This window comes from Cokeromyces recurvatus (assembly GCF_025118155.1).
Source record: "Cokeromyces recurvatus strain NRRL 2243 chromosome Unknown BX663scaffold_23, whole genome shotgun sequence".
Lineage (NCBI taxonomy): Eukaryota > Fungi > Mucoromycota > Mucoromycetes > Mucorales > Mucoraceae > Cokeromyces > Cokeromyces recurvatus.
In genome coordinates, this window is record NW_026251409.1 from 360,396 (window position 1) to 378,134 (window position 17,739).

At 29.0% G+C, this 17,739-nt stretch overlaps 4 protein-coding genes across 4 annotated transcripts; 2 read left to right on the forward strand and 2 right to left on the reverse strand.

Annotated features, from left to right (window-relative positions):
• The first annotated feature begins 2,613 nt into the window (after positions 1 to 2,613).
• BX663DRAFT_517874 (uncharacterized protein) lies at positions 2,614 to 5,216 on the forward strand. The gene is made up of 2 exons (XM_051528781.1): positions 2,614 to 2,990; positions 3,087 to 5,216. The coding sequence occupies exons 1-2, from the start codon at positions 2,699 to 2,701 to the stop codon at positions 4,988 to 4,990; spliced, it is 2,196 nt and encodes a 731-aa protein (XP_051380494.1). The 5' UTR covers positions 2,614 to 2,698; the 3' UTR covers positions 4,991 to 5,216.
• A 611-nt stretch (positions 5,217 to 5,827) lies between these two features.
• On the reverse strand, positions 5,828 to 6,878 carry BX663DRAFT_517876 (uncharacterized protein). The gene is made up of 2 exons (XM_051528782.1): positions 6,376 to 6,878; positions 5,828 to 6,316 (listed from the first exon to the last, which is right to left on the reverse strand). The coding sequence occupies exons 1-2, from the start codon at positions 6,822 to 6,824 to the stop codon at positions 5,995 to 5,997; spliced, it is 771 nt and encodes a 256-aa protein (XP_051380495.1). The 5' UTR covers positions 6,825 to 6,878; the 3' UTR covers positions 5,828 to 5,994.
• Positions 6,879 to 12,994: 6,116 nt separating this feature from the next.
• On the forward strand, positions 12,995 to 15,654 carry BX663DRAFT_439336 (ligand-effect modulator 3 family; the record flags this gene model as incomplete). Its single annotated transcript, XM_051523329.1, has 9 exons — positions 12,995 to 13,199; positions 13,263 to 13,574; positions 13,657 to 13,884; positions 14,394 to 14,502; positions 14,568 to 14,694; positions 14,789 to 14,871; positions 14,961 to 15,013; positions 15,146 to 15,213; positions 15,424 to 15,654. The coding sequence occupies 9 exons, from the start codon at positions 12,995 to 12,997 to the stop codon at positions 15,652 to 15,654; spliced, it is 1,416 nt and encodes a 471-aa protein (XP_051380496.1).
• A 128-nt stretch (positions 15,655 to 15,782) lies between these two features.
• BX663DRAFT_159131 (putative integral membrane protein conserved region-domain-containing protein) lies at positions 15,783 to 17,709 on the reverse strand. The gene is made up of 3 exons (XM_051521633.1): positions 17,386 to 17,709; positions 15,979 to 17,310; positions 15,783 to 15,841 (listed from the first exon to the last, which is right to left on the reverse strand). The coding sequence occupies exons 1-2, from the start codon at positions 17,693 to 17,695 to the stop codon at positions 16,049 to 16,051; spliced, it is 1,572 nt and encodes a 523-aa protein (XP_051380497.1). The 5' UTR covers positions 17,696 to 17,709; the 3' UTR covers positions 15,783 to 15,841; positions 15,979 to 16,048.
• Positions 17,710 to 17,739: the final 30 nt, after the last annotated feature.

Genomic DNA, 17,739 nt, shown 5'->3' on the forward strand with positions numbered 1-17,739 from the left:
ATTGAAGATGTAGAATGATAACTAAATATACGATTTTGACAGTCGTTAAGAGATATTTATGTTTTTTTTTTTTTTTTTTTTTTTTTTTTTTTTTTTTTTTTTTTGAGTGAAATAGGTCGATAGCTAAACAATATTCTAATTGTGAGTGAATATTTTGTGCATAGAAACAAGAGGCAATTAACTTGTCAAATCTCAATTTGTTGATATTGATTAAAGTAACTTGTTTTATTGTTAATAAAGTCTTATCAACCTTATTTATCTTATTTTTGACAAGAATAGCCAACTTCTGATATTTGGGTTGGGTAAATGATTTACAATATCATCTACAGTCATGTCTAGAATTTATATTAATATGTGCTAATAATAATGATATCTATTATCAATAAATTCCTCTCCCAGCATATGAAGAAATCTAGTCTAGATTCTACTTTTCAGTAAGTTTAATTTCTTTACCGCGCACCACTTGCCAAAACTTTGTATACTTTTTTTTTCATTTAAGACGTCTGTATGTTTCCAGACTGTTCCAAAAATATCATTCATATTCAAGCTTTTGCATTCGTAGATTTAGTGAACATTATTTGGATTAACAAGAAGATATAAAGTATTCAAAAAATTAACAAGCTTTAGCCGGTTTACAAAGAGAAGTGTATGACAAAACTCATATACAAAGCATTTACCCATTTATTGAAATTTACCTGTTTTTGGAGCTAGCTGTGCTTACCTATCAACAGTAGGGGGTTTGTTTGCCTTTGAGTATATGCGTATATTATAAAGATCTGCATAAGTACTACTGTTTGTATACACATAGTTAAAAAAAAAAGGGTTATAGAGGATCATCTTTGTAGCAAATGCTGACTTCTAACTTCAGTTGGTTTGAGTAGTTCAACTGTTTCATCCTTATTGTATGGTTTGTGTTAGAGCATACAAACAGATTGTTCTCTGATGATTAAAGCTATTTATTATACAAAGAAAAAGTGAACAGAATGGACATAATGAACTGAAGTTAAAAAAAGGAGGTTATGATGTCTCTAGTAAGACACCAGAATAAAGACAAATCTAGTACTAAAAGTCAATTATAGGAATATTTGAGATCAGAGAGGAATTAGAAAAAATATTTAGTTGATTGAATAATATTAATAAAATATACAACATCCTTATTTACAGATTATGAAAAAGATGAAATCTTTTCCTTTATATTATATATTCAGGTGCTTTTAATCTAGAGTGCAATAAAGGGCTATCGATTCTGAATATTACCTTTTTTTTATGATTATCGAGTTATCATAAATAGAACTTTTTCAAAACAATTGTATTAGAGAGATCTTTGGCAGAGTACTTTTCCTGCAAGATCAATTCATTTCCCGTACTGATGACACATTATTTACCGCACTAATTCCACATATCCAAAGTTCAAATATAGATATTCAATGGCATAATCTTATTAAAATATCGTGCTAGTAATTTTATGTTACGGAATCCAATACTCTAGATGAATGCTCCTTCCAAAAAAAAAAAAAAAAAAAAAAAAAAAAAAAAAAAAGAAGGAATCGTCAATCAACCACCTCTCCAAATTCTTTTACAGTGACTGGTAGTACCGTATTTTATTATAACCTGATTATCCATTTTATGACAACGTACTTCATGATATTGTATCAAGCCTTGGCAACCGATGCTATGTTCCATTTTTTTTTTTTTTTACTATTATTGATGTTTTTCTTTTACCAGGATCTTTAATAATTTTACTCCTTTTTAAGTCTCTTTCTCCTTTTCCTTTTTTTTTTCGCTCTTCAAGGAGGTTTTTTTTTTTTTTTTTTTTTTTTTTTTTTTTTTTTTTTTTTTTTTTTTTTTTTTTTTTTTTTTAGTTTCTTAACCTGTTATACCGAATTGACGCGAGCAAGATGATATACATTCCATACTATGTGCTCACATTAAGTTCTTTTTTTTTTTTTTTTTTTTTTTTTCAAATATAAAAATAAATTGCCACTCGCGGTCAAAGGGGCTCCGCCCAGAATTTGTGTATGTTTCAAATTTACAACAGCACATACCAATTAAAACAAAAGTAAAATAAAAATAAACAGATATTTTTAATATTATTATGGAGTTCTTTCTTGATTTATATTTCCGATTTTTTTTTTTTTTATCCTTTTTCTTCTTCTTTTTCTATATTTAAATGGGACTAAAAAAATTATTTTCAACTAAAGAGGATAAAAACTTAAAGGCATATAGTCAAAGGCAAAATTCAACTAAATCCTCCACTGTGACCTTACCTCGCTCTATTAGTCAATGGGTGCATAAAGACAATAAAGAGAACGAAAAACGTAAATACAACACTTTAGGTGCTAATAGAAGAAAACATCACTCTCAGCCATCTCCTATACCATCATTAAATCTTTCAAATATATCACTTCGACAACAACAACCGCCAGCAACAAAAGAAGATGATAAAAATTCATATAATGATCCTAGTGCAACTACACAACCATCACCACCACCACCACCACCACAACAACAACAACAACAACAACAACAGCAGCAGCAGCAGCAGCAGCAACTGCCAACAACAAGAGAAGATGATAAAAAGTCATATAATGAACCTAGTGAAAATACACCACCACCACCACCACCATCACAACAACAGCAACGTAATAGTGCCAATAATCCTTTTACAGCTACAATCCCCATAACTCCTTCAGGATCGATGAAAGACGTTAATGACGTAGTGAATGTTCTAAGAAGTTCAATCGCCTCTGATGAAATATCTATTTCAACAAATAATTCTGAAGATTATTATATGTCACAACAAGAGGTTCCCAATACCATTCCTATAGCAATTGAACGAGTTGATAAAGGCAAAGAAGAAAATACAAACCCTTTTATAACTAAAGAAAATAAAAGACAAAGTCAGCTCTCTTTTCTTTCACAGCATGATTCTAATAAATATGCAGTTTCAGATAGCTCTCAAAATAATGTTACACTTGACTCCGTTTTAGGTATAAAAATATTTATATTTCTTTTTTTTTTTTTATTCTTTTCTTTTTTTAGAAACTAATAAATACAACTATACATTTATTTTTATTTTTTTAAAGAAAATGGCAATAATAATCTATACTCTGAATTACTTGAGGTTCAACAGGTATTAAATCACATAGATCCAAAAAACCTGTTAGAAACTAAAAATCGACTGGATACGGTGAATCAGTTGTTGGTGACAGCTCTGGATCATAGTAATAATTTAGAAACAAGAGTGAAATCAATTATAGATTCCTCAAAGCGAACAATTTCAGTCATTAATGATGAGAAAAGAGCATTAAAAGAAAATGAAGAAAATATGAGAACAGAATTAGAACAAGCTAAAGGACAATATAACCTCTTAATGGATGAATTGAAAGAAAAATATGAAAATCAATTAAAAGTAGACCAAGAACTAAAAGAACAATATGAAAATACAGTAAAAAATAATCAAGAGCTTCAAAAGAAGGTTCAAGAGTTGAATGATCAATTAGAAAAATATGCAGCTACTCGACACACTATCTCATTATTATTAATGGATAATGAGACAAATCCTTTACATAATGATAATGAATTACTAGACAAAATTAAAAGTATTTTGGCTTTATCTGTCTCTCAACAAGTATTGAATAGTAAACTTGAACATAAACTAGACGATATTGAGACGAAACATGCAAATGAACTAGCTGACATACAATCAAAGTTTGAGCAGGAGAAAAAGCAATTACAGGATAATCTTGAAGCTAATCATCATATGATGTTACAAGAAGTTCAAATAAAATCAGAGAATGATGCCAAATTAAAAGACGAAAATCATCATTTTGAAATGCAAACATTAGAATCAAAGTGCACTGCTTTAATCGCTGAAAGAGAAGAGCTACTATCGAATCAAATACAAAATGAAGAAAAGTTAAAAGAACAACAAGGGATTGAGTATGATGCACATGTTGAAAAATTGAAAGAAGAGCAACTAGAAGATAAATTAAAATTAGACTTGTTTTCCACACAAGTTGAGGAACTTCAGAAAGAAAAATCAAATTTATTAAAGGAAATTAGCATTTTAAAAGATAACACTACTACTGAAGATGTACAGAAGATTACTACTGATGAGTGTAATGATTTAAAACAAAGATTAAAACAATTTGAAAAGGATGAGGTAAAATTGAATCAGTCAATTGAAGAAAGAAGTGAATTGGAAAAAGATTCTACTATATCAACACTAAGGGAAACATTGGATTCAACAAAAGAAGAAAATGCTGAATTAAGATCAAAAATCGAAGAAATTCAAAGACAACTACAAGAACTTCAAACTTCTAAAAATACTTCTGATAAAATTTGGGAAGATAGAGTTCTAATCATCAAAGAGCAGTCTGAGCAGTCTGTTAAAGATGCTATAGAAGAAGCTCATAGAGTAAAGGCTGATTTAGAGTCAAAATTACTAGACGCCGAGACGACAAATATAAAATTGAAACAGGAATTAGAAGATATAGAAAGAATATCAAGAGAAGCAGCACAATCAGTTATAGATGAAAATCAACGTTTAGAAAATCGTATTCGTCAAATAGAAGAAAATTCGAATATAGCTATTTATGAAAATGCTACTTTGAATGAAGAAATTGAGACGTTGACTAAAAATAATAGTCAAAAAGCAATTATATCAGAAAATCAGCATTTAAAGAATGAATTAAAGGCATTAAATAATATTCGACAAGAGAATATGAACTTGACCGAGTTAGTTGAATGCTTACAGGCTAAAATTAAAGAGTTATCGGTAGAGGATAGTATTATATTAAACAAACATGATGATTCTTTGAAACTAACTGATCAAGATCAACAAGAAGAATTAATGCGTATGCACACTAGAGCACAGCTTGGATTAATAGAATATTTAGAAGGAGAAAGTGATGTGCTATCAGCGATGGCGAAATTTAAGAAGCAATTAGAAGCTGAAGTAAAAGAATTTGAATCAATAAGTGAGTGAGTGAGTCTAGAAACAGACATATTGGGCCAATTCCTTTGATTTCGACCCTTCAAAAAATGCATTAATTATTTTATCTTATTTTTTTTTCACTTGTACATCATTCCTCAGTGATATCAACACAATATTCTATTTTAAAAACCCCTTTCTGTACCAATATAGAATATTTTTTAATTTTATATACCATATTTTACATTATACATGATTGATAAAGGTCTGTACTTTAGAACAAATATGTATATACATATATATATATATATATTTTAGTATTTGAATAAAATCTGTAAATTGTAATATTGATTAATCAAACCAAGTTCGTAGCAACAGTAACAAATAAGTAGATTTTTGTTATTATGAAGTAAACATATAATAAATGACATGTACCTAATTTTCAAGGTTATCATTTTTTTTTCTCAATGTTAAATAAAAGCTCTAGAATGTGTCACAGTCATTTTATATAAGTCAATTCAAAGAAGATAGGAGTAATATACATTATATTATATGTAGTTTGTATTACTATACCACAAGTATAAAAGAAATAATGTGATACAGATAACCTTTTTAATAAATCTTATAGTACTTTAGAGCTTTGCTTAGTTTATTTATAATGGCCTAATTTAGCGTTCACGTATAGGTTGACAAGTAGTAGATTAATATTTTGTTTCTATGGTTCTAAGAAAATAAATATGCTAGTTTGTTATATTGCTGGATAAAATTATTGTTTCTACGTATTTATATCAAAGACTCATAATCATACTCTATAGTGTTCTTGTTTACATAACATGCTCTCAAATAATATTATATAGATTTCAAATAGCATATATAGTATACATAATGTAATGTAGTCTATAAATAAAATGTTTATTTATGTGATTGATAAAGTTACAAAATCATAAAAAAAATGAATATGTATAATATATAATAAATAAATGAAAAAAAAAATGTAGAAAATGATATTAAAAATATGAATATGAATGGATTTGTCTGTCTAACTAAACGTAAAATAACTACTGATATGCATTGATACCCAAACAATCAGAAACAGTAACAAAAGAATAACGTTTTGATATAATATAATCAATCAACCAAGGGGTAAGTTCTTTAGCTGAAGACTCATGTACATCATGTTGAAGGGCGATATGACCAGGAGTTTGACCAGAGACATCGGCCTCTACTACTTCTCTTACAAGATTTTGTTCAGATTCTAAACCGTGTAATTCATAATCTTTAGTATCGACATCCCATAAAATGTTGCTATAACCAAGTCTCCTTACGACTCTAGAAGCAGTTTCATCGAGATCACCTTCAGGAGGCCTCATAAGAGCAGGTCTATTATGTAAAAATAATTTAAGTCCTAAATGTTGTATGTTTAGTTTTTTTTTTTTTACCTTACTCCTGTTGCGCTATAAATAAGATCCGATTGCTGATTCATTTGATACTCTACTTCAGATTCCGATAAACCCCTTAAGACTACATGTCCATAAGTATGACTAGCAATCTCATGTCCAAGGTCATGATAGTGTTTAAGCACTTCCATGTATGATTTAGTACCATCAATTGCGGTGGCCGTTGTTGCTTGAGCAAAATTTTTAACGAAATTATCTCCATTAACAAAAAATGTTGCCTTTATTCCCCTAGAATGAAGGTATTGAGCCAAATCCCATGAATATTGAAATGGTCCATCATCAAAGGTTAAAGCGAAAACACCCGGTCTATTACAATGTTCATAGATAGTAGCAAGATCACCTCCAGCGCCACTATCAACAGAAACTGGAGCAGCATAGGCAGAAGCGGTTAAGAGAAGAGTAGTAGTAATAAGAGGAGCAAGCACACGCATTTTATACTTATAGATAAATATATAATGAATTAATTGAGAAAGAATAATGTTAAAAGAAGCTGTTGATTTTGGGCTGCTTATATATAGCTAATTTTTTTTATTTTTATTTTTTTTTTTTTTTTTTTTTTTAGTGGGTGAGTGGGTGGATGGGCGGTGGGCTTTGCTTGATGAACGAGACATCTTTGAAAGTGTTACAATAACAACTTATGTCCTGCGCCATAAAACAATCCGAAAATTACTATACAAATCAGGTGGAAGGCTTATTGTTATATTTACAAAATTTTGAATTTTTTAGATACACGTACACATACATTTACATAAAGCTTTGCTCCTGAAGCAGAATGGCATATTAAGACTATAATTTTAATAAAGAATCTATATAATTTAAAATTTATAAGCGACCCATTTTAGAAACACCAACTTAAATCCTAAAAATAACTCCATGTTATTTTATTTTTAAATTTAGAAAATTACTATTGTTTACGGCCATCAAGTTAATGATACAGCCATGTACAATATGAAGATATTATAAAATTAAACATATTCTAAAGATAGTATCATGTATACATATGCAGACTAACAAAACAAAAGAAAATTATGTAGTGACAAAATGTATATGTTCAAAACACTCATTGTAACAAATATCTATAAAAAGTAAGAATACATTGAATGATTGCTTATTTATACATGATCTACATATCATTTATATCGATTCAATACAGCAATGTATTCTATAATGACTTAAAAATGACTTTATTAATAAAATAATAAAGATAATTGTTTCTTGATCAGAACTAGTTTATTACCTTCACAAAACATTTAAGAAGTTTTATTAAAAAAAATGTTTAAAAAATAAAAAAGAAGTAAGGAAGATGTGTAACCGTTAAGGAGACATAAAAAATAACAAATGAAACGCTTCATTTTAATGTTCAAAGTAAAAGGAGTACATCTCCCATGATTTAAGAAATAATAGATATTTCCACATATCAATCAGTGGCGGTAACAATAAGACTGCTATGCTTGGTAAAGTAATATTTCATTTTACTTACTTGATAAATAATTATACATGTCTTGTGTTTTAGTATAAAGACCTTTCATAACTATCGAATATTAAGTTTACTGAGATAGCTTTTTCTATTATTATTATTCTGTAGAAAAATGTAAACTTCTTTAAAGAATCTCAATAGAGATTTTAGGTATTTCTTAGAATAACTTTTAAATACGTATGTACAACCAAGAAAAAAAAATACATTTTTTAAAATAAAGAAACTTTATGTCTAGATACAGAATATAATAGCAGGAAATATACGTTTTGCAATTCAATAGTTCCTTTTTCTACCATTATCAATTAAAGTGACAGAGATCATTATCTATAGATTTGAATTAGCTAGTAGTCTTCTCTGGCAAAAATTATAAATAATTACATGTGAATCCAACATACATATCATCATTAAAGAAAACTGCATATTTTGATTCGACTTCTTTCTCTTTTCTTTTTTTTTTTCAGAGATAATATAAAAGTTAGATTACCCAGTAAAGTAATTTATCGAGTACTTTGTTACTAATGTGCTACTTGAATAGAAAGTAAGACTTATTAAGGAATAATTAGAAATATTAAATAAATTTTTATGCGTACATAGTATGTTGGACACTTTTTCAATCATTGATTATGATACTTTGCATCTATTTCGACTTCTGCTTGATTATTGTTCTGAGTATTAGTACTCGGATCGATTTGATACCGTCATTAAATCCTCTATATTAAAACAGCAGAGAATAATAATTCTTTTTTTTTCTTTCCTCATAATTTAAAATGATATGCATTAGAAGTACAACAAACATGTCATCATGATGATAAAAGTATAAATAATCAATCTTTACACGATCCTTTTTTTTTATTTATATATTTATTTAGAAGAAGAAGTTTAATATAGAAAACCTTTCTTAACCCTCTCCACTTTTTTTTTAACCCGGAATAATAATAATAATATAGAGGAATATGCTTTTTGTTAATTTACTGCGAAACTTTTGAATATGATTAATAAAATATTTATCAATAACAAATAGAATATATTCATTTAGAAATAAGTGTAACAATAATGGTAAAAGTAAGAACTTGATTTTTTTCAAGTCAAATTCCTACCAACAACAAGCAAGATAATGTTTGATTATAACTATGCAAAATAATAATAAGCATCTTATTATGATTATAAATGGTAAAATAAAGGGTAATAGACTATTTATAAAGGAGCTTCTCCCGTTATGAAGGTTATACAATAAATGACGTTTATTTCTTTTTGTTGTAACCTGCCAAATAGAATGATAAATATGAAACAAGAAGAAGCATTAAAGGATTCAAAATTATTGGCCTGTGCTTTAATGAATGTAAAATCACCTTTGTTAGCTTTGTTCCAGATCAAATAATTAAATATTATCCTTGTCCTTTTTTTTTTCTTTTTTTTCTGTCAAGAAAAAAGGGACAAGTCCCGAGATTTAAATCACGTTTATTTATTTTTATTTCATTTCATTTTATTTTATTTTTTGTTTATTTTCTCGATTCTTGTTCTTTTGTCCTTGTTTTTTTATTTATCTTCGATTTCATTTCAGTGTATTTGAAAAGAAGTTGTTAAAATAAAAACGTCCATAATGGTAGTATTGAATATTGTTTTTTATTTATTTTAAAAAATGATACCAATTAAATTATATTTTCAAAAGAGTTAGTACATATTAGGTAATAAGGGATAAGTTGGGATTCAACGGGATTCATTACAAAATAGGGTCTAGTCTGTTCATTTTTTTTTTTTTACCCTTTTCTTTTCTAATATTGAACTTTAACTGGTTAAAACGGGAAATGTAGATTAATATTTCCATATAATACATGTATAACTTCTTTACCGCAAAAAAAAAAAATGAAATAATGTTCGCGATAAAAGTAAATGTTACACTTTACTTTAACATATTTAACATTAAGGGGAGGAAAGTATAGTGATAATCACGATCAGACTACTTTATACCGCAGAATAGAATGGAACCAATAATTTTTTATTATGTCTTTAATAAATGTATATAGCATACAAGAACCACTTCTTCAAATTTATTTCTAAATATGGCAATTTGGGTTGAATGGGTTGTCAAAAAGAACATGCAATGACTGTATAAATTTAAAGTTATTATGTAATCCAAATTGTTATTTCTTTGGAGTATTTTTATTACTTCTTTTTTGAATACATATAAATTTCATTATTTATTTTAATAATAGCAGATTTGCTCTTTTTTATATTCAAGTGATATATTATATGATAGATTATATTGGTGAATCTCCCTTTCTTCTATTCTACCACTTAAATACATTTTTTCTAAAAAAAAAAAAAAAAAAAAAAAAAAAAAAAAAAAAAGAAAGAAAGAAAGAAAGAAATAGAAATAGAAATAGAAACTGAGGCTAAATTCAGGTACCACAAAAAGGTTTGATAGACAAATTTGACTGGTTCTTACATAAAATAAATTTTAAAATCTCAGTTTTCGGGTATTAAAGATGCTATTTCCGTTTTTGTACGTGGGGTAGATTATGGAGAAACAAAATATTCTGGGATCAATTTTTTTTTTTTTTGAAATAAGTATATATACTGGCACATTTTTTCCCGTTTTCAAAAGATGTACAACTTGTTCTATAAAATAATATTCTAATATCTATTAAATTTTAATATAATATAATAATAAATACCCAAAAAAAACAACAAATTAAAATGAATTCTATTGATATGAAATTACCAGGCTATATGGTCTACTGTGTAGTCATTGCATGTCTTGGTTCCTTTAGTAATGGTTGGGTAATTGGATCTGCTAATATTCCTGGTGAAGTAACTCATGCTTGTGAAAATGGTTCAGCTCATGTTGCAAATAGTGCTTTCCCTGATTGTCTTCCTATGAATACAAGTCTTTGGGGTTTTGCTGTTTCTTCTTTTTGTGTAGGTGGTTTAATTGGTGGTTTCTTCGGTGGTAATATTCAAACAAAATTTGGCCGTAAAAAGACAATTATATTTAATAATATTGGTTGGATTGTGGGTGCTGTCTTGATCGGTGCCTCTGTCTCTCCTGCTATGTTCATTATCGGTCGTATCCTTTGTGGCCTCTCTTGTGGTCTTGGTTCATTAGCAACTCCTACTTATGTAGGTGAAGTATCTACTGTGAAAGCTCGTGGTATGATGGGTACTTGTAATCAATTTGCTATCGTCATTGGTATTTTACTTGCTTCTGTTATTGGTCTTCCTCTTGCTAAGGTGCCTCTCTGGAGAATCAATTATGCTATTGTTGCTATTCCTGCTATTGCTCAATTTTTCTTAATGTCTGGTTGTGTTGAATCTCCTCGTTATCTTATCTCTCAAAATCGTATTGAAGAAGCTCGTGTTAGTCTTCAAAAGCTTCGTCCTAATGCTAATATTGATCAAGAATTTTTTGAACAAGTTGAAGGTATTCTTGGTACTTCAGCTGCTCAAGCAGTTAGCGTATCTCCTAAAGAAGAGACAGCTACTTCTAAAGTAGAAGATCAAAAGGATGCCTATGATAATCAAATTGAAGATGGTATTGTTGTAAATGAAGAAATAAATCGTGACTCTATGAACATGATTCAAATCTTTGTTGATCCTGTCATTCGTCGCATCGCTCTCACTGTCCTTGCTCTTCATGTTATTCAACAATTGATTGGTATGAACGCTGTTATGTATTATTCAGCTACTATTTTCAATATGTCTTTTGATTCTGATATGTCTAAATATATGGCCATTGTAACTACCGTTGTTAACTTTGTATCTACCATTGTTTCCTTGTTCTTAATTGATCGTATGGGTCGTCGTCCTCTTTTATTAATTGCTGAAGCTGGTGCTTGTATATTCTCTGTTCTTTTGATCATTGGTTATGTTTATAACATCGGTGCTCTCTTAGTTGTTTCCGTATTCTGTTATGTCGTTTCCTTTGCTATTGGTGTTGGTCCCATTCCTTGGATGATTACATCAGAGATGTCACCTGTCTATGCTTCATCTGCTGTTGGTGCTATTGCTACTGCTATGAATTGGGCTATGAACTTTTTAATTGGTCAATGTTTCCCTATCATCTTTGATAAGATTGCTGGTTATTCCTTTGCTATCTTTGCTGCTATTGCACTTATGGCTTTCATTTTTACTTGGATCTTTGTTCCTGAAACTAAGAACCGTTCAATTGAAGCCATTGTCAAATCTTTCCAGTCTTAATTCTACCTCTTTTTACATAATGTATTTTTATTCATCTTCCTTTTCTTTTTACTATTTTTGTTTAGTTTTGTAATTTTGTTCTATGTATATCATTTAAATTGTTTTTGTAAAGTTTTTTTTTTTTTTAAAAAAATAAAAAGAATAATAATAATAAATTAAATAATGCCTTTTTTTAAATTACTTTATACAAATATTCATATTTGTATACTTGTATAAAATAAACTTAATAATTTATATCTTGTTACTTGTGTATATTATTTGGTAATGCCTCTATTATAGGCAGGCAGTAGCGGAATTTCATATTTATATTTCAATTTTCGGTTTTTTTTTTTTTTTTCTTTTTTACATATACATTTTTATTATGGCAAGAAAAAATAAAGAAAATAGTGAAGAAGAAAAGAAATCTCGAAAACCACAAGGTAAAAGAAAAAGAAAAAAAAACCCGAAATATAAATATTTACTCTTAACAAAAAAAAAAATGTAAAGATGGGCCTTTTCGACAACAACGATTACCAGCATGGCAACCAGTTTTAACACCTCGTACAGTTTTGCCTACATTATTCATATTGGGCATTATCTTTTGCCCAACAGGTGGATTATTATGGTGGAATAGTAATAGAGTAAACTTGTCATTAGATACCAAGCTATTTTGTTTTTTTTTATATATATATAAAATACTTACTCATTTTAAATAAGGTCGATCAAATTATGATTAACTATTCATACTGTAAAGAATACACTAGACCAGTTTATTTAGCACCTAGTCTGTATAATTATCAATTATCAGATAAAAAGTTCAACATTAGTACAATACAAGCACCAACATACTATTATAAAAACGTATCTTCCTTTTTAGATCCTAGTTGGGGAAATCCAAATAATTTAAGCATTCCTCAATGTACAATTGACTTTACTGTTCCAAAAACTATGAAGGGTCCTATCTTTATGTACTATAGACTTACAGAATTTTATCAAAATCATCGACAATATATAAAAAATTTTGATGCTAATCAACTTTATGGTGACATAGTATCTGGTTCAACACTTCATACAAGTTGTGATCCGTTAGCCTTTAATGATGCTGGCAAGATCATTTTCCCTTGTGGATTAATTGCCAATTCAATGTTTAATGGTAAATATACAAATAGTTCTTTCTTATTTTATTAACAAATCATGATAATAGATACTACTTCAGAACTTATATCAATTGACGATACTTCTTCACAGACATTTGTTATGAGTCCACATAATATTGCTTGGCCAACTGATAAACGAAAATATGGTCCAACCAAGTATCAAATATCACAAATTGCACCACCACCCAATTGGGCTCTTCGATATCCAAATGGTGAATATACAGAGGAGTATCCTCCACCAGATTTGTCTACACAAGAGCGTTTTATGGTTTGGATGCATGTGGCTGCTTTATCTGATTTTCGCAAGATTTGGTCAAGAAATGACACACATAATTTAGAAGCGGGTCGATGGAGAATACATATTGATATGAGTACTATAATATATTTATTAAAAAAAAAGGAGGGGGAATTCAATAGAATATGATTTATATTAAGTTGCATCCTATTTAATAGATTTTGATACAGTGCAATATGGAGGTCAAAAATGGCTAGTATTAACAACCACTACTCCAATGGGTGGCCGTAATCCTTATTTGGGTATTGCTTATATGTCTATTGGTGGTTTATGTATTCTTTTAGGCCTATTATTCACAATTAGACATTGTATTAAGCCAAGAAAATTAGGCGATGAATCTTATTTATCTTGGAATCAACCTGGGGGTGGTTTACCAAGTGCTAAGCGTACACATCTCCACAAAGAATAAAGATATCGCTTGTATAAGATTATAATAAATATTAAAATATAACATTAATCATATACAAATACATACATATAAGAAACCACAAAATGTAAGCAATTAAAGATTTGACTTTTTTATTAGGTTAACGCTTAATCATTGAATTTTTGAGTAGCAAGCCTTAGCCATTAAAAGTATTAACCTTCTTCTCGACAGTATTTATTATTCTTCTTGTTTTGAGTTGTTAGTCCTGTGTATTAAACTTCTTTCGTATACATATTACAACTCAAGTTCTTGTTATCTTCAATTGTATGAACAATAATAAAAATATCATTCATTTTATGGCCTTCAATACCCTACATACACACATAACTAATAAAAATAAGCAAACCGACCCGGGCAATTTTGATATCTTTGTGTTTAAAATCATTTATTTATTTAGACGACGTGTTTATTCCTTTTTATAATAATAATAATAAAAATAGATGAATATGAAAAGCTTACTTAGTATAGCTTTTATATTCTATTCAAGTACTGCATTAGCACTTCAATATTATTGTGAACCAGGATTTAAGCCGATTAAAGATAAGGATCTACAACTAGATCTATCGAGATTAAACAAGTAACTATTGAAATAGACTTCAACATCATTATAATAAATTAAATTAAATTATTAAATACGTTTAGGGAATTTGATATTTATCAAAATACATCTACTCCTCCTTCTACAACTTCTATTTATACTCAAGTTAATCTGTGTAATGTTCTTCCTATTCCCGATGATTCAAATAACGAAAATTGTTTAAAAGGATCTGTAAGTGTTTTTTTTAAAAAAAAAGATATATATATTTTTCTTTATATTTGCATATTAGACAAGTGTATAAACTTAAACTATTTGGTTGCATAAGCTTATTTGTAGAAGAACAATTCATATCAAGGATAATAAAGAAAGTATTGACATTGTGCAAACAATTGCTAGAGATGCTGAAGAGTAAGTATTATATGTAAGAAAAAAAAAAGAAAGAAAGAGAGAGAGAGAGAGAAAACGAAATATCGTCTTTATTAACCTAAAACAAATAGTAAATTAAATCCTGAATTTAAACCAATTAAACCTGAAGAGGATGCGACAAAAAGTAATGATAAAATAGAACTAAATAGTTGATGATATAAAAGAAAAAAAAGGATGTTTTATTAACTTTCTCTAAAAACATACACAAATTAAAATCATTTAGGTGGATATGAATATGTTTTGACTTTAAATGGAGGTCAATTTGGAGATAAAGCTCAATCTGCATTAATTACCTTACAATGTGATGAATCTCAATCTCGTGACGTAAGAATTTAAAATAGAAAAAATGTTAATTAAACTAATGAAACAAAATAGAAAGATCCAATGCCGCCTACCATCATTTCTTATAATAATAATGTTTTAAGTCTTCACTGGAAAACTGTATTTGCATGCGCGTAAGTAGTAATATGACTTGTATATATTGGAATCAATGATAAATTTTCTCTTTTTTTTTTTTATTTTAATAGTACAAAGGCTAGTGAAAAGGCGCCTGAACCTAAAGAGCCTAAAAATGATGATAAAAACAATGATAATGAAAAGAAGGGTATGTCAGGTATTTCTATCTTTTTCACCATAGTATTTGTATCGATGGCTGTTTATTTTGTTGGTGGAATGATTTATAATTATAAAGTGTATAATGCAAGAGGATTTGATCTTATTCCTCATCGAGGTAAGTTGGTTATAATATTATCACATGTTGGATAAATGTGACTTACATACATAATGTGATAATAATAGAATTCTGGTTTGAACTTCCATACCTTATTAGAGTAAAATATACAATACCATTTATATAAATGTTGACGTATACTTACCCTATTTCTATAGGAGCTCTTTGGACATATTGTTGATTCTGTCATGTCACGTCGTCGTGGTAGTGGTGGCTATGTTGCTGTTTGATGTGTATTAATATTTTTTTTGTACATTTAACAGCAGAAAAATAAAAGAGGAAATAAAAATTATATAGTGTAAAAGAAATTATTAATATTTATCTGATAATAGTTTTCGTCTTTAAGTTTTTTTATTTACATTCCATTGTTACCAATGTAAATGATTGTTCTTTTATACTACAGAAAGAAATTTATTATTGTTATTACTATTATAAAGATTCGGGGAATGATAATGTATTATTGTTGAATGTCGCTGATAATGAAGTAACAATAATGTCAGTGCTTTTTGATGCCATGATATGCTGAGTTCGTAGTTTTGAAAGCTGCTGTTGCTGTTGCTGTTGCTGTTGCTGTTGCTGTTGTTGACGATCAGGCACAGTAGCAGAGAATAATTCAGGTAAAGACTTTGCCGTCTTTAATAATGCTTCGTCTTCTTTATGTCTATCTTTAGCAGTTTTTATATTTTTCTGTTGATTCTCTATGACTGTTGGAATCACTATCTCATCTTTTATTTCTTCTTCAAAGATACCACCCATGCCATTTTTGGTCGGGAAAAAGACGATGTCATCAAAATAAGGCGCCACCATCGTTTCCGTAATGAATTCCTGTATCTTTGTTTCAATTGCCTTTACAACGACCGAATAGCCTACACGCTTCTCCCAGACAACAGGTTCTACCTTCCATTCCATTTTAGGACATTCATAGAACGCATACCAGAAACGATTTGTAGGTGGTTCCTTAATCTTCATTAGCATTTTACCTTGAATTTCCTTTAAAGTGATATCTAGGATGAGGTCCATCGTGAGTGGTTTAAGTCGGTCCGAGTATTTCCATTTTAATACAGTCTCGATTTCAATACGAAATCCACCATCATATTGCATATGAGCCTCTGCTGATAATTCACCAGTTGGACTCAAACTGAGTAATTTAGGATGCGTAAAACGAGGCAAGGAATGGCCTGGGTCAACGGACCGAACTGTGATTTTACCTAAAAAGGGAGGTCGTTTTGCATTTATCTTATCGAGTTTTGTGATGACTTTTTTATAGAGTGTGTCTTTAATATCTTGTGTACGGTAGATACTTAGAAAGATTCGACCGAGGATGGCATTGAACCATTGTGTTTGATAATGATATTCATCACTATGAACTCGTTTAATTAAATGATTCATATCTGACTGATTAAAATAGTAGTGGGCCCTATTTGTATTATCTTCTTCTCGTTGTGAAGAAGAGTATTTAGAAGCACGAAGAAAGATAAAAAACCAATCCTCCTTTTCAATGCATTTATGACAGTTGATATAGTAATCATTTTCTTTCCCCTCTAATTTAATTAAATGTGGCTTTGAAAAGAGTTCAAAATCCTCGAGTCCAGGAGGATGTGTCTTGACGGTATAGTTACTCAAATTAATGACTCCCTTACAATCGAGTTGTTTCTCCGATTCGTACAAGTAAAGAGTATTATATTTAAGCACTGAAAAATAATAACCATTATTCGTCATCATCTCTCCTCCTCCTTCTCCTTCTCCTCCTCCTCGTCTATTTTTACCGGAAATATAATTCTTTACTATCTCCCCTATTATAGACTCTGTTGTTGTTGGTTCCTCTTCATTTCGTAATACCCTCAACCATCCTACTTTATATAGCAAATAGCCTTTATCATCGTTGCTTAAATCGAGGTGCTTACTCTGTTTTTCTAATTTGTTTGGCTTAATAGAATGAGATTGTTGATTGGTTGTTGTTAGATATATAATACGTTTATGTACAAAATGATAAATATATAAAGATAATAAAACAAATGGAATAAATGTAAGTCCACCTAATAGATAGATGGTGATGAATTTTAATGTAAAAATCATTTAAAAAAAAAAAAAAAAAAAAGAAAGACACACAGGAAGAAATA